This window comes from Pelobates fuscus, chromosome 5, assembly GCF_036172605.1.
Source record: "Pelobates fuscus isolate aPelFus1 chromosome 5, aPelFus1.pri, whole genome shotgun sequence".
NCBI classification, from domain to species: domain Eukaryota; kingdom Metazoa; phylum Chordata; class Amphibia; order Anura; family Pelobatidae; genus Pelobates; species Pelobates fuscus.
The window spans coordinates 371,167,685-371,182,268 of NC_086321.1; the positions used below are offsets into that span (position 1 = coordinate 371,167,685).

Sequence of the window (14,584 nt, forward strand, 5' to 3'; positions counted from 1 at the left end):
CCCACCCATCGCTCAGGGGTGGGGGCCAGGGGGGGGGAGGACAGTAGGTCCCCCCCTTATTGTTTTATTAGGGCCCCCACCCACCGCGCAGGGGTGGGGGCCAGGGGGGGGGAGGACAGTGGGTCCCCCCCCCTTATTGTTTTATTAGGGCCCCCACCCACCGCGCAGGGGTGGGGGCCAGGGGGGAGGACAGTAGGTCCCCCCTTATTGTTTTATTAGGGCCCCCACCCACCGTGCAGGGGGGGGGAGGACAGTGGGTCCCCCCCCCTTATTGTATTATTAGGGCCCCCACCCACCGCGCAGGGGTGGGGGCCAGGGGGGAGGACAGTAGGTGTCCCCCCCCCCCCTTATTGTTTTATTAGGGCCCCCACCCACCGCGCAGGGGTGGGGGCCAGGGGAGAGGACAGTAGGTCCCCCCCATCTTTAACCCCCGCGCAGGGGGAGGGGGGGGGAGGTTTATTAGGTTTTTGTTTTTTTTACAGTGAGCAGCCACAGGCTGCTCACTGCTTACTAGACATGCCCCTACTCGCGTTATAGCGAGTAGGGGCATATTATTTACTAATACTAAGTAATCTTTACTTAGTATTAGTACATTTGGCTGAAAGACCAATTTAGGTGTTTCAGCCTTTTAGTAGATAGCTCCCTGATACCGTGGGAATTAGGGAGTTATCTACTAAGCGGCTGCAAGATGCAGCCGCGGCAATGAATAGGATCGGAGTTTCATTCATTAGAATGAAATTCCGATACGATCAAAGTACCGAATTGCATCCTAACACCAATGGAGAAACTCTTCTCATTCTGTTAGGATGCAATTCGGCAGTTTTGCCGGCGTTCTGTCTAAGTGACAGGACGTTCGGCAATACTGACAGGAAGCATTGTGGGAACAGGGAGGAAAGCTAGGGATCATGGGAAAATTGCTCTGACCAGCGGAAATGAAGCACACTTTGTTCCTCCGCTGGTCAGAGCTGGTCAAGCGGAGGAATCCCCCATAAGGCAAAGAGTCCCTACTTTGTCTTATGATTTTAAAGAAAACTAAAGAAGACAGGAAGAAAAGAATAACAGATCCTGAGAGAGGGGGAGAAGAGGAAGAGATTGAGGAAAGGTAAGTTCGGCATGACAGTGCCGCTTTAAGCTAAAGTTGTTTTGATGACTATAGTGTCCCTTTAAGACCTGATGAATCATATCCCAACCCACTTGAAAAGTCCCTGATCTATGAACCCGCTTGTTTTTAGACACAGTGCATGAAACGTAGATATACAGAAAAACATAACATTAAATCCCCACTCACTGATCTCCAGGTAGGTAGAGCCCTTCAAGTGTTCCGGCCTTATCCTCACTCCTACACTCGTCTGATGTTTCAGAACTGTTGGTGCTTCCGATGGCGCTGTCCAGGTCAGACTCATGGTGGGGATCCCTCTGCGACAGTGTCATGTTATCATCATCCGGGAAGAGCTCAGAGTCACTGTATGCACTCTCCGTGTCCAGGTAAATCCCCTCTGTGTTTTCAGCGTTCTACGGATGTGTAAAGAGAGATGTTATTTCACATGCAAAAAACACTGGCAAATAAAGTATTCAATTTCACAAAACAAGAAGCGTTCGCATGTGTGAGATGATTAACTCTTCCTGGTAAATTTTAGGAAGGAAACTGCGATATGATTACAATGCTTTCGTATTAATTCAGACTTTGTGAATGTAAAGAATTAATACCTAAAATCACAGAGTGACAGCAAAAGGCTCTAACTAGTGGAGTTAAACAGCTGAAATTCTTAACGTGTCTGTGTAATGTATCCTCAATCACCGGTCAGAATGTAGAAAATAACAGATTAGTTAGGTTTGTCTGCCCATTCTGACAACGTGAGATACCAAGATCCGTCTACTAACGATTCCCTTTAAATCTCTGTTTTCATACCCATAATGCTCACCTTTCCCAACCTGAATAACGTGACCTCTTTCACAGTAAAACTATTGTGCACAGGGTAACCTGAGCGAATGAGAGCTATATATAGTGCTCAGTACAAACAGGCGCAGGTGTTGTTTTAAAACAGTTTTAGTGCCAAACTGGTGAAAGTCTGCTCTGAGCCTATTTAAATAAAACCCAAGCAAATAACGCCACCAGACCGCACCCCAAATTCCAAAGCCTCGCGTGATGGGCAACACCCTAATTTTATTAAAGACCCCAAATTATTAAGTTCTAATAATATTAATAAGTAATTAGGGTTGTCAGATCCTTATGATTTCTTGGAAATATAATCTCAAACATATTCAAGAATCCACGAGCAGTGTTACGCTGTAGTATATAGGATTCATATACAGCGGGAGGCAAGGCTTTTTATAATCTCCTTGATAAGCGATTTCATGTCCTGTCTGCAGCATATGAATTCTACATACTCCTGGGCGGTACTTTCCATTCGGTAACCGTGTAGTATGTACGGATTATAGGTGTAGAATAAAACGCTGTGTATGCAGCACCCCTAGGCCAAATGCATATAGTCTAAATCACACAAATACGAGCCTCGTGGGGATTATTTATTAAAACAGAAGCCGAGTAACAATGACTAAGGAAGTGCATGATTAAGGCTAATATGGCGGAGCTGGTGACATGGCGGACTCGGAGAATTACTCAAATATGGCGATTTTAGCGTAATTTTTTTTATTGTTAATAAGAGAATACATCAAGTTACAGTAAATGTATGCAGGCACAACACACAGTACACACAAAGATGCACACGAGTACACACATAATATGCGCTTCTTTGAACAGTGATACACGTGGTCTACGCACGGCCACACATTATGTACACTGATCAGCCACGACATTAAAACCACGTGCCCAATATAATGTATTGATTATAACCGTTATCCGGTCAGTGAAAAAGGGTCATATACCCAGGGGAGACTGGTATGGGAAGGTAAACTTGGTTCCTCCCAGTTTATTTTATTTATTTATGATTTTGCAACAAAATCAATTGGCACGATAAGGGCTAATGATATGTTTGTGTTGGAAAAAAACTAAAATGCCAACTTTACACTGCCTCAATAATGACAGAATAAGGCTTTTCAGGGCAGAGCAATTAATCAACTAAATTAGGTCAAGATTTTTATGGAAATTTTCAAAATAATTTAAAAAAAAAATAATAATAATAATAATTATGAAGGTGGTAGAGTCTATTGTCCCACCAAGTTTAAAGTCACTAGCCACCACAAAAAAAATAAAATAATAATAATTCATGGTTGATCAATTATAGCTAATAAAAGTACAAATAAACACACTAATATGACAGCAAAATCAATAAAACAAATACACACACATATCAATACTAATTGTAATACAACCCTAAGGCCACGTCTTAACCCCTTAAGGACACATGACATGTGTGACATGTCCTGATTCCCTTTTATTCCAGAAGTTTGGTCCTTAAGGGGTTAATTAAAGGATAACTCCAAGTACCATAACAACTACAGCCCAGTCATGGTTTGACAGCTTACCTGGGGACTCCTGGGAGCACGCTGCAGGTTTTTTATAGTAAGCAACGCCTGGCAGTGCAGAGCCTCACTCATTGGCTGAGAGCATTCAGCTGACACTCTCACTCAATGAGTTGGCTGTAGCTCAGTGGAGCCAACGGAAGCTCCTCGCAGGAATCTCTGCCATTACGCAGTCCCCAGATTGTCATATCTTAAACAGTTTTACTACTTTGGGAGGAGCGCAGGGGCACTCCTGACACCATAACCACTACCGCAACATTCATTTAAGATGTCTAACTTCAGCAGAGCTACCAGCAGATTTTATTGATCGCATACTGACGCGAGAACTGTACTGGACCTGGAGCAAGGGGTTTGCCACCCAAAATGAATATCTAGGCTCTATGGTTTCCACAATACTGGAGAGACACACGACCTGCCTCGTTCACCGTGTACAAGGAGAAGATAAGAAAAACAAAGCATAAGGCTCGTTATATTTCCTTCAATGGAGGTAAAACACCTAAAGTTCCCCATTTCTGGTAATGGTAACATGAGATTTCCTGGTTCACACACACTCACTGATCACCACCGAAAACATCACAATCTGATAGCTCAAGGTCACATTGCAGTCACTGGACATTTTACACATTATTGATATGGAGTAGTAACTGCTTATAGGATTACATTACCTTTACAGAACCAGTGGAAAATCTATAGTCACTGGACATACTGCAGTCACTGATATCTATTTACTGTATCAGTGTTACAGTACCGGGAGCTATACTATCAGTATAGGATCAATAATCATTATACAATACCGGAGCTATACTATCAGTATAGGATCAATTATCATTACACAATGCCGGAGCTATACTATCAGTATACAGTACAGGATCAATAATCATTACACAATGCCGGAGCTATACTATCAGTATACAGTACAGGATCAATAATCATTACACAATACCGGAGCTATACTATCAGTATACAGTACAGGATCAATTATCATTACACAATACCGGAGCTATACTATCAGTATACAGTACAGGATCAATTATCATTACACAATGCCGGGTGCTATACTATCAGTATACAGTACAGGATCAATTATCATTACACAATGCCGGGTGCTATACTATCAGTATACAGTACAGGATCAATTATCATTACACAATGCCGGGTGCTATACTATCAGTATACAGAACAGGATCAATTATCATTATACAATACCGGAGCTATACTATCAGTATACAGTACAGGATCAATTATCATTACACAATACCGGAGCTATACTATCAGTATACAGTACAGGATCAATAATCATTACACAATACCGGAGCTATACTATCAGTATACAGTACAGGATCAATAATCATTACACAATACCGGAGCTATACTATCAGTATACAGTACAGGATCAATTATCATTACACAATGCCGGGTGCTATACTATCAGTATACAGTACAGGATCAATTATCATTACACAATGCCGGGTGCTATACTATCAGTATACAGTACAGGATCAATTATCATTATACAATACCGGAGCTATACTATCAGTATACAGTACAGGATCAATTATCATTACACAATACCGGAGCTATACTATCAGTATACAGTACAGGATCAATAATCATTACACAATACCGGAGCTATACTATCAGTATACAGTACAGGATCAATAATCATTACACAATACCGGAGCTATACTATCAGTATACAGTACAGGATCAATAATCATTACACAATGCCGGAGCTATACTATCAGTATAAAGTACAGGAGCAATAATCATTACACAATTCCTGTGCTATACTATCAGTATACAGTACAGGATCAATAATCATTATACAATACCGGAGCTATACTATCAGTATACAGTACAGGATCAATTATCATTACACAATGCCGGAGCTATACTATCAGTATACAGTACAGGATCAATAATCATTACACAATACTTGAGCTATACTATCAGTATACAGTACAGGATCAATTATCATTACACAATACCGGAGCTATACTATCAGTATACAGTACAGGATCAATTATCATTACACAATACCGGAGCTATACTATCAGTATACAGTACAGGATCAATAATCATTACACAATGCCGGAGCTATACTATCAGTATACAGTACAGGATCAATAATCATTACACAATGCCGGAGCTATACTATCAGTATACAGTACAGGATCTATAATCATTACACAATACCGGAGCTATACTATCAGTATACAGTACAGGATCAATAATCATTATACAATGCCGGAGCTATGCTATCAGTATACAGTACAGGATCAATAATCATTATACAATACCGGAGCTATACTATCAGTATACAGTACAGGATCAATTATCATTACACAATGCCGGAGCTATACTATCAGTATACAGTACAGGATCAATAATCATTACACAATACCGGAGCTATACTATCAGTATACAGTACAGGATCAATAATCATTATACAATACCGGAGCTATACTATCAGTATACAGTACAGGATCTATAATCATTACACAATACCGGAGCTATACTATCAGTATACAGTACAGGATCAATAATCATTATACAATGCCGGAGCTATACTATCAGTATACAGTACAGGATCAATAATCATTACACAATGCCGGAGCTATACTATCAGTATACAGTACAGGATCTATAATCATTACACAATACCGGAGCTATACTATCAGTATACAGTACAGGATCAATAATCATTATACAATGCCGGAGCTATGCTATCAGTATACAGTACAGGATCAATAATCATTATACAATACCGGAGCTATACTATCAGTATACAGTACAGGATCAATAATCATTACACAATGCCGGAGCTATACTATCAGTATACAGTACAGGATCAATAATCATTATACAACACCGGAGCTATACTATCAGTATACAGTACAGGATCAATAATCATTACACAATACCGGAGCTATACTATCAGTATACAGTACAGGATCTATAATCATTACACAATACCGGAGCTATACTATCAGTATACAGTACAGGATCTAGAATCATTACACAATGCCGGGAAAGTTATATGATCAGTATACAGTACAGTATCAATAATCAATGTATAGTGCTGAGTGGTAAGTACAGGATCAATAATCCATGTACAGTGCTGGGTGGTCAGTATACAGCACAGGATCAATAATCAGGTATCTATCAGAATTCTCCTATATTTGCGATATTCCCATTGTACATTGATCCATAATCAATGTATAGTGCTGAGTGGTAAGTACAGGATCAATAATCAAAGTACAGTGCTGGGCGGTCAGTATACAGTACAGGATCAATAATCAATGTACAGTGCTGGGTGGTCAGTATACAGCACAGGATCAATAATCAAAGTACAGTGCTGGGCGGTCAGTATACAGCACAGGATCAATAATCAAAGTACAGTGCTGGGCGGTCAGTATACAGCACAGGATCAATAATCAATGTACAGTGCTGGGTGGTCAGTATACAGCACAGGATCAATAATCAATGTACAGTGCTGGGTGGTCAGTATACAGCACAGGATCAATAATCAATGTACAGTGCTGGGCGGTCAGTATACAGCACAGGATCAATAATCAATGTATAGTGCTGAGTGGTAAGCACAGGATCAATAATCAAAGTACAGTGCTGGGCGGTCAGTACAGGATCAATAATCAATGTACAGTGCTGGGCGGTCAGTATACAGCACAGGATCAATAATCAATGTATAGTGCTGAGTGGTCAGTATACAGCACAGGATCAATAATCAATGTACAGTGCTGAGTGGTACGCACAGGATCAATAATCAAAGTACAGTGCTGGGTGGTCAGTATACAGCACAGGATCAATAATCAGGTATCTATCAGAATTCTCCTATATTTGCATTATTCCCATTAAAGCCAGCATCGAGCTGTTCAGAGGGTGCAGCATGCACAGTCCCCATGGGACGCTGTCTGCACACTGCTCTACTTTCATGCAATATTTAAAGCTCTGCACAGAGATTACCGGTATATTTAAAGAGGATTATCCTCTACCATACTACACAAACTATTAGAAGATGGACCTGGGTATCACATTTGACCATGAACAAATGAATAAGACTCTTCATTTTAAGGCACGCAAGTAATTTATCTTCATTAGATACCAGGCACTGATTCAGACAATAATTTCCTGCTCTCTCCATTAAAAAGTTTCCTCTACCACATAAGTTAGCCATGCACCCTCATACAACCATTTTAGAAAAAATATACAGTGCATACTCCTTCTTACTGACACCCCATTTTTATATTCCACACAGATGTTTATTTACATATTGAAAGAAAGCAGCCGGACATATAGTACATTCCTACGAACCATTGAACTCATCAATATAAAGAGGCAGTATATGCAGATAATTAACCTTTCAGCTTAACAGCTCCAGTCCAATACACAAGCAACGTATACCCTTAATGGAAGCGAATTAGGGATAACAACACACGAAAAGGACTTGAGAATTGTTATACACAACAAACTATGCAACAATGTGCAATGTCAATCAGCAGTGGCCAAGGCCGAGGTTCAGCACCTCGGTCAGCTCCCAGTGTAAGTCTCGCGAGAGCCGCGGCTCTCGCGAGACTTACACTGGGAGCTGACAGAAGAGCAGAACGGACGGCGCAGAGGAGGAGAGAGCTGACAGGAGCTGCAGGACAGGTAAGTACAGCTCTGCCAGCCCCCCTCTCCCCCCCACTGAACTGCCACTGGACCACCAGGGAAGGAGAGCCCCCCTCCCTGCCATATATCAAGCAGGGAGGGGGGACGAAAAAAAAAAAAATATAAATAAAATAATAAAAAAAAAATTAATAATAAAAAAAAGGGGTAAAAGGACCACTATGGGAGGGGGGGGGGGTATAAGGACCACTATGGGAGGGAGGGGGTGGGTTAAGGACCACTATGGGAGGGAGGGGGGTATAAGGACCGCTATGGGAGGGAGGGGGGGTATAAGGACCACTATGGGAGGGAGGGGGGGGTTAAGGACCACTATGGGAGGGAGGGGGGTATAAGGACCGCTATGGGAGGGAGGGGGGTATAAGGACCACTATGGGAGGGAGGGGGGGGGGTAAGGACCACTATGGGAGGGAGGGGGGGGATAAGGACCACTATGGGAGGGAGGGGGGGTATAAGGACCACTATGGGAGGGAGGGGGGTATAAGGACCACTATGGGAGGGAGGGGGGGTATAAGGACCACTATGGGAGGGAGGGGGGTATAAGGACCACTATGGGAGGGAGGGGGGATAAGGACCACTATGGGAGGGAGGGGGGGGGATAAGGACCACTATTGGAGGGAGGGGGGTATAAGGACCACTATGGGAGGGAGGGGGGTATAAGGACCACTATGGGAGGGAGGGGGGTATAAGGACCACTATGGGAGGGAGGGGGGTATAAGGACCACTATGGGAGGGAGGGGGGGTATAAGGACCATTATGGGAGGGAGGGGGGGTATAAGGACCATTATGGGAGGGAGGGGGGGGTATATGGACCACTATGGGAGGGATGGGGGGGGGATAAGGAACACTATGGGAGGGAGAAGGGGGATAAGGACCACTATGAGAGGGAGGGGGTGGGATAAGGACCACTATGGGAGGGGAGGGGAGGGTAAGGACCACTAGGGGAGGGGAGGGTAAGGACCACTAGGGGAGGGGAGGGTAAGGACCACTAGGGGAGGGGAGGGTAAGGACCACTAGGGGAGGGGTGAGTCAGGACCACTGGGGGGGGGAGTGAAGGAACACGGGGGTGGGGAGGTAAGGACCACTGAGGGAGGAGGAGGGGAAGTCAGGACATATGGGGGGGGGGAGGGGGCGGCAAAAATTTTTTTGCCTACGGCGGCAAATATCCTTGCACCGGCCCTGCACACACTGCATTCACACACTGCATTCATGCACACACACACTGCATTCATGCACACACACACTGCATTCATGCACACACACACTGCACTCATACACACACGCTGCACTCATACACACACACACTGTAAATAAATATTCAATTAATATATTTTTTTTAGGATCTAATTTTATTTAGAAATTTACCAGTAGCTGCTGCATTTCCCACCCTAGTCTTATACTCGAGTCAATAAGTTTTCCCAGTTTTTTGGGATAAAATTAGGGGCCTCGGCTTATATTCGGGTCGGCTTATACTCGAGTATATACGGTACTTTATATTTAGCAGAGCAACTGCTGCATGCAGCAAGGAAGCTTCCAAGAGGCTACACGGCCAGACGTACACTCTGTGCTTTAACGGACATCGTGCCAACGCCACAGACAGTTACAGAATGACACAAAGATTAGCCAATAGCCAAAACACTGAGAATATGCCAATTGTGACCTCACTTGCGGCCATGCGTTTATTATCTTCAAATCAAAGCGATGTTATGTTTCAATGTTATATTAAATTCACGCTGCAAGTCAACGATTAGTGGCCTTAGGTCAAGGCTTAAGGACCCACTGATGACACGTGTGGTTGATCTACCAGTGGGCATTGCCAACTCATACACCGTGCATTTTATTGGTATTTAATGTTCCTTTTGATACAGGCTGTGTTAAATCTGAATTGCAGATACAAAGTAGGGCCGGAAGGTACAAGCTATCCGTCTTTTAATTAGGCCAGGGGCTAGTCCCACCTGGAAGGTGATTAAATAAGAGAGGTTCCCGGGTTGGAAAAAATTTTCCACCCTCACCATATATTACCAAACACTGCAGAGAGATGAGGGGGCAGACGCTACCTGCTATTTTTAGTTAACATGTTTCAAAGTCTGCTACTAAGATTTGCCATTCTAAGTGCAGCAGTAACTCCCACTGCTTTTATCACCAAGTAAACGAGACCATGGTGTGAACTAGCTACCTGCGTCACACTCCTGGCATTTAGCAATCTCCTGGGGGTGAGTCTCGGTATGATGTACCTACAAGTTAGTTAGTGCATTGTGTGAGATTTCATTCAATGATGTCACAAGTTGAGACAGTAAGCCAGGATAGAATCCCTGTTGCAAAATTACAAGTCCCATGATGCTTTGGCAGCATGCATTAAGGGTCACCTGAGTACCATCGCAGCTTTGTGTGGGATGTCTCCCAGAGCTGTCAATCAGGCAGCCAAATGTCAGGTTTAGAAGTGCTGTGCTAAATTTGGGCAACTTCTACCAGCCACACACACACACAACTTGGAATGAACCCCGCAGCATTAGTCCGCGAACGTCAATAGCCACACATAGCCCAGTGCACTAAGAAGTGAATCTGGCCGTGTGTCCTATAGCAATCTCGATATTACTGCGGTCTGTATTTATAACAGTCCACTCATCTTTAGTAATTAGTTTGGGGTAAACTACCTATACCATAAACACGTGCTGGTCTTTAAGAGTAAATTTTTTTTAAATGTTATGTTGGGTTTTTTTTTCTTTTTAAATTGATTTTGTTACATAATTGTTTATCAATGTAATGCATTAAAAATAGGAAGGGGGGGGGGGTCAGTTTTAGCTTATATTTCCCTTTGACTCCCTCCCCCTCCCCTTTTTTTTTTTCTCTCTTCCCCATCCCCTCCTGTTTTTGTGCTCTCCTTTCTACACCACTTGCTCTCTTTCCCTGACCCCACGCAAGAGTCGGACCTCATTGCCCGTGCACACTAGTCTCAACAACAGTCAAATGGGAGGGTATGGCAGGCTTGGGCCTCAGGTGCTATACGGATGCTCCGCTAATTCGCTAATGCCAAAGGCAATAAGACCCAATGGAAACCCACTATTTATCAGTAATATATGGGACGCCGAGTCCCCTCTACGACTTAAACCTTCAGGTTAGCTATACCCACAGACGTTATAATGGCCCCTATCCGCCTAGAAGATACTCCTAGGCTATATGCAACCATTATGATGACAGGCGAATCTTGACCATGTACTACACAGTCACTACCTGGCTCACACAGGGGTGACACACTCACCCCTTAATGTACGACCATAAGATGCAGATGTTTGCATATTTAATACATGTAACATAACGAAGTTACCGATACTGATACTGTACTACCTTCTAATAGTTAATGTTGTTTCGGTTTTCTTTTCTTTATAATCATATGGCTGCTCCCGATGTTGCGAGACCTGCGTGTCTCCCATTTTGCAATCCTATCGCACTGTTGTACATTTTCGGTGACACAAATAAAAGCCGTTTGAACCTATATTTCCCTTTGAATAAAGAGCTCCCCAATAGAATGGAATCACCTACCAGAAATATCAATTCTTCCACAGACTTGAAATCTCTGCAAATAACGGTCTCTTTCCAACACCCATCAGACCAAACTTTTATCTACGTTCTGAAATGTCTGTAGCCCAAACACAGGAAATGCTTCAAAATGAGAGTGATCTCAATGTTTCCCTTCTTTGTAAACCACTTTTTAAATGAGTAAAAAAATAATAATAAAAAAAAGACACTGTGCAATGCTCCCACCATTTCTTACAGTCTGATGAATTAAAAGGGGATTATTTAAATAAATACTTTCATCAAACGTTCTAATAGCGATCAGTGAGGTGAAATCAAAGGGCATTTCACATATAAGCCAATTGGTACCATAGTGAAGAATATTTCCAATTCGACCATTTTTACATTAATTTTGAAATTAAGTTTGAATTTACACTTTTGTGAATAACCTTGTACCTCTAGAATGCAAGCTCGATTGAACAGGGCCCAGAGCACCCTCTGAGTCTGTGTGTCCAGCTTGTCTTGCCGCAAATACATGTCTGTTAGTCCACGAATTGTACAGCGCAGCGGAATTTGTTGGCGCTATTTAAATAATGATATCAAGCTACAAAACAACCGCAAATACGGCCGCAATAAGATCAGATGTGCAGATCTTTCCTTTAAATGGGAGTGTTGGAAGGAATTAAGTCTCCCAGGGTAACGTAGATTTTCACACACACCCTGTAACATACAATTTTCCCATAATTATCCCTTTAAAAAGATCAGATTCCCACACAGAAAGCCCTTTCAGGCAGGAGAGCTTCCCTTACATTAAAAGGCAGCAGTGGGGGAAAGGGTTAGACACGTCTTGGTGCCTTAGGTAGTATCGGTTGCGTCACTACACATGCATCATGGGAACTTTTACTACAACTTAGAATACTGCCCAAGGGCCATTACCCAGAATCCCTCATTCTGAATAGCTAGCTAGTAAATAGAATATAATGGAAGTTGCATTCCTTTGCAATCCCCTCGTAAAAAAGTAACTGTTCCATTCTAGGAAATGTATTACTCGTGTTTCACCCTGGGAACCCTCAACGTGTACTCCAGTTTCAGAAATACACAACAACGTAGACAAAAAAAAAAAAAGCATAAAAAGACATAAAAACATGACAAAACATACCACGTAAACAAGAACAGAAACGTAAAAGCAAACAAGGTGCAGAATATTAGAATAACTGGCGCATTGTCACAAGTCGCTTTGTAAAGGTTATTGTTTTATGAAGAGTATTGTGATCATTTAACAAAAAATATAAAGGAAAGTATAGAATTGTGTGTATTTAACGTCTCCATGACCGGGGTTCTGCAAACCCCTTTTAGGATGACAGTCTTGAAATGGCGCTGGTTCAGAAGGGGTTAATGAACAAATATAAAATGTAAAAGAGATCTTTAAGCCTTTGTCCATGCAGTTGGGCAATGTCATTTTTGCAAGGACAGCACGTGGGAACAAAAAGAGGAAAGGCAGCCAGGCAGTAGGCGGTAAGGAACCTACTTCTGTGTGCCGCGTTCCACCAAAATATCACACTTATAATTAGATCTACTGACAACAGAGAGGCTGGTGGAGGGAATAAAACCGCTAAAATCTTCTAAGATAAAGATCTATGGCCCTACAAAGATATATTAATAAACGTTATAACACGTGAAATGTTTTAAAGACTCGGAAGAACAGAAATCTGAGATGTCCCGCTCAGTAATCAAATCGGATTATTTAACAGCTTCTATGGTTGCTGCATTAACCAACTGACCTATCACACTGGCACAGATACTGTGATAGTCTACACAACATTCAGTGTCCACTAATTCGGTATAACACATACAGCCTGTGCAGTCTTTATGAATACCTTTCAATCTAGACTAGATTCTCTGCGTACAATCAGAGGCAAGGTAAACTGCTAAATGTGATTGAAAAAAAGCTGAATGTGAAAGATAACATGTTGAGTTGTAATTTGGGGGGGGGAGTTCCCAAAATTTTGCAATACTGTATGTAATGCAAAACAAAATGCTGAATGTCTGAATTAACGATGAGTCATTTGCGATGCATGCTATAAATAATGGATTTATTAATCTAGAGATAGAGACAGCATTGCAGCATTAATACCACAGATATCATATTCTTTATCAAGTCAAAATCGTTCCCAGACACCTTGAGCCACGTTAATGAAGCCAATACAACGTACCCAAAATTCATGTCTATTTAGATTCAAACCAATGAACCAATAAAAAAAATAAAGGGCATTGTTTTTTGCAGAATATATTTAATAGATCATAACGGAATACCAGCGCATTTTGCTCCCTATGAGAGGTGTATCTCAAACCGGATGACTGACAGTAAGTATTTACTAACAAAGATTATAAATGAAGAATGGACATTTTAGGCCAAAATAGTATAATTTAAAAACAAACAAACAAACAAACAAACAAACAAACATTCTCCAATTCTGTTACTTCAGTGGATACCACAAGATTCCTACGCTGAGAATTGGAAAAGGCGAACGTGCTGTACATATTGGCAGGCTAGGGAGAGGCTCACATGACTCTAATTGTTAACTGCCTCGCTTGTTGCCAGGGAGTTGGATAACAGAAACAGGAATACCTGTCTGTGATGCTCGTGGGTAGGTCTGAGCGATCAATATCCTGATCAATAATAAAAGGTAGCAATGCACGCACTGCTACATACCATACTGCATACAGACAGCCATTTCATTCAATAGCAAAATGTTAATGGTCCTTATAAATCATATAACACGTGTTTCAGGACGGCAGAACAGAGCGTATATACTAGTCTAGAAGTCGAATGCAGTTTTTTGACCAACAATTGTGAAATATGCTATGACTCGTGGATAAGTCGAGGGTAGGTGTTCCCTTATTT

General features: G+C 42.1%; 1 protein-coding gene across 3 annotated transcripts in view; it reads right to left on the reverse strand.

The window, feature by feature from the left end:
• Window positions 1-14,584, reverse strand: part of RAB11FIP4 (RAB11 family interacting protein 4) — an 81,341-nt gene that overhangs the window by 12,892 nt on the left and 53,865 nt on the right. For 2 of the 3 annotated variants that reach the window (XM_063456187.1, XM_063456188.1), the window contains one exon: window positions 1,289-1,512. In XM_063456187.1, coding sequence (XP_063312257.1) covers window positions 1,289-1,512 — 224 coding nt within the window. Of the gene's footprint in view, window positions 1-1,288; window positions 1,513-1,771; window positions 1,841-14,584 lie in introns of those variants that run through there. The other variant, XM_063456189.1, reaches the window with a different exon arrangement.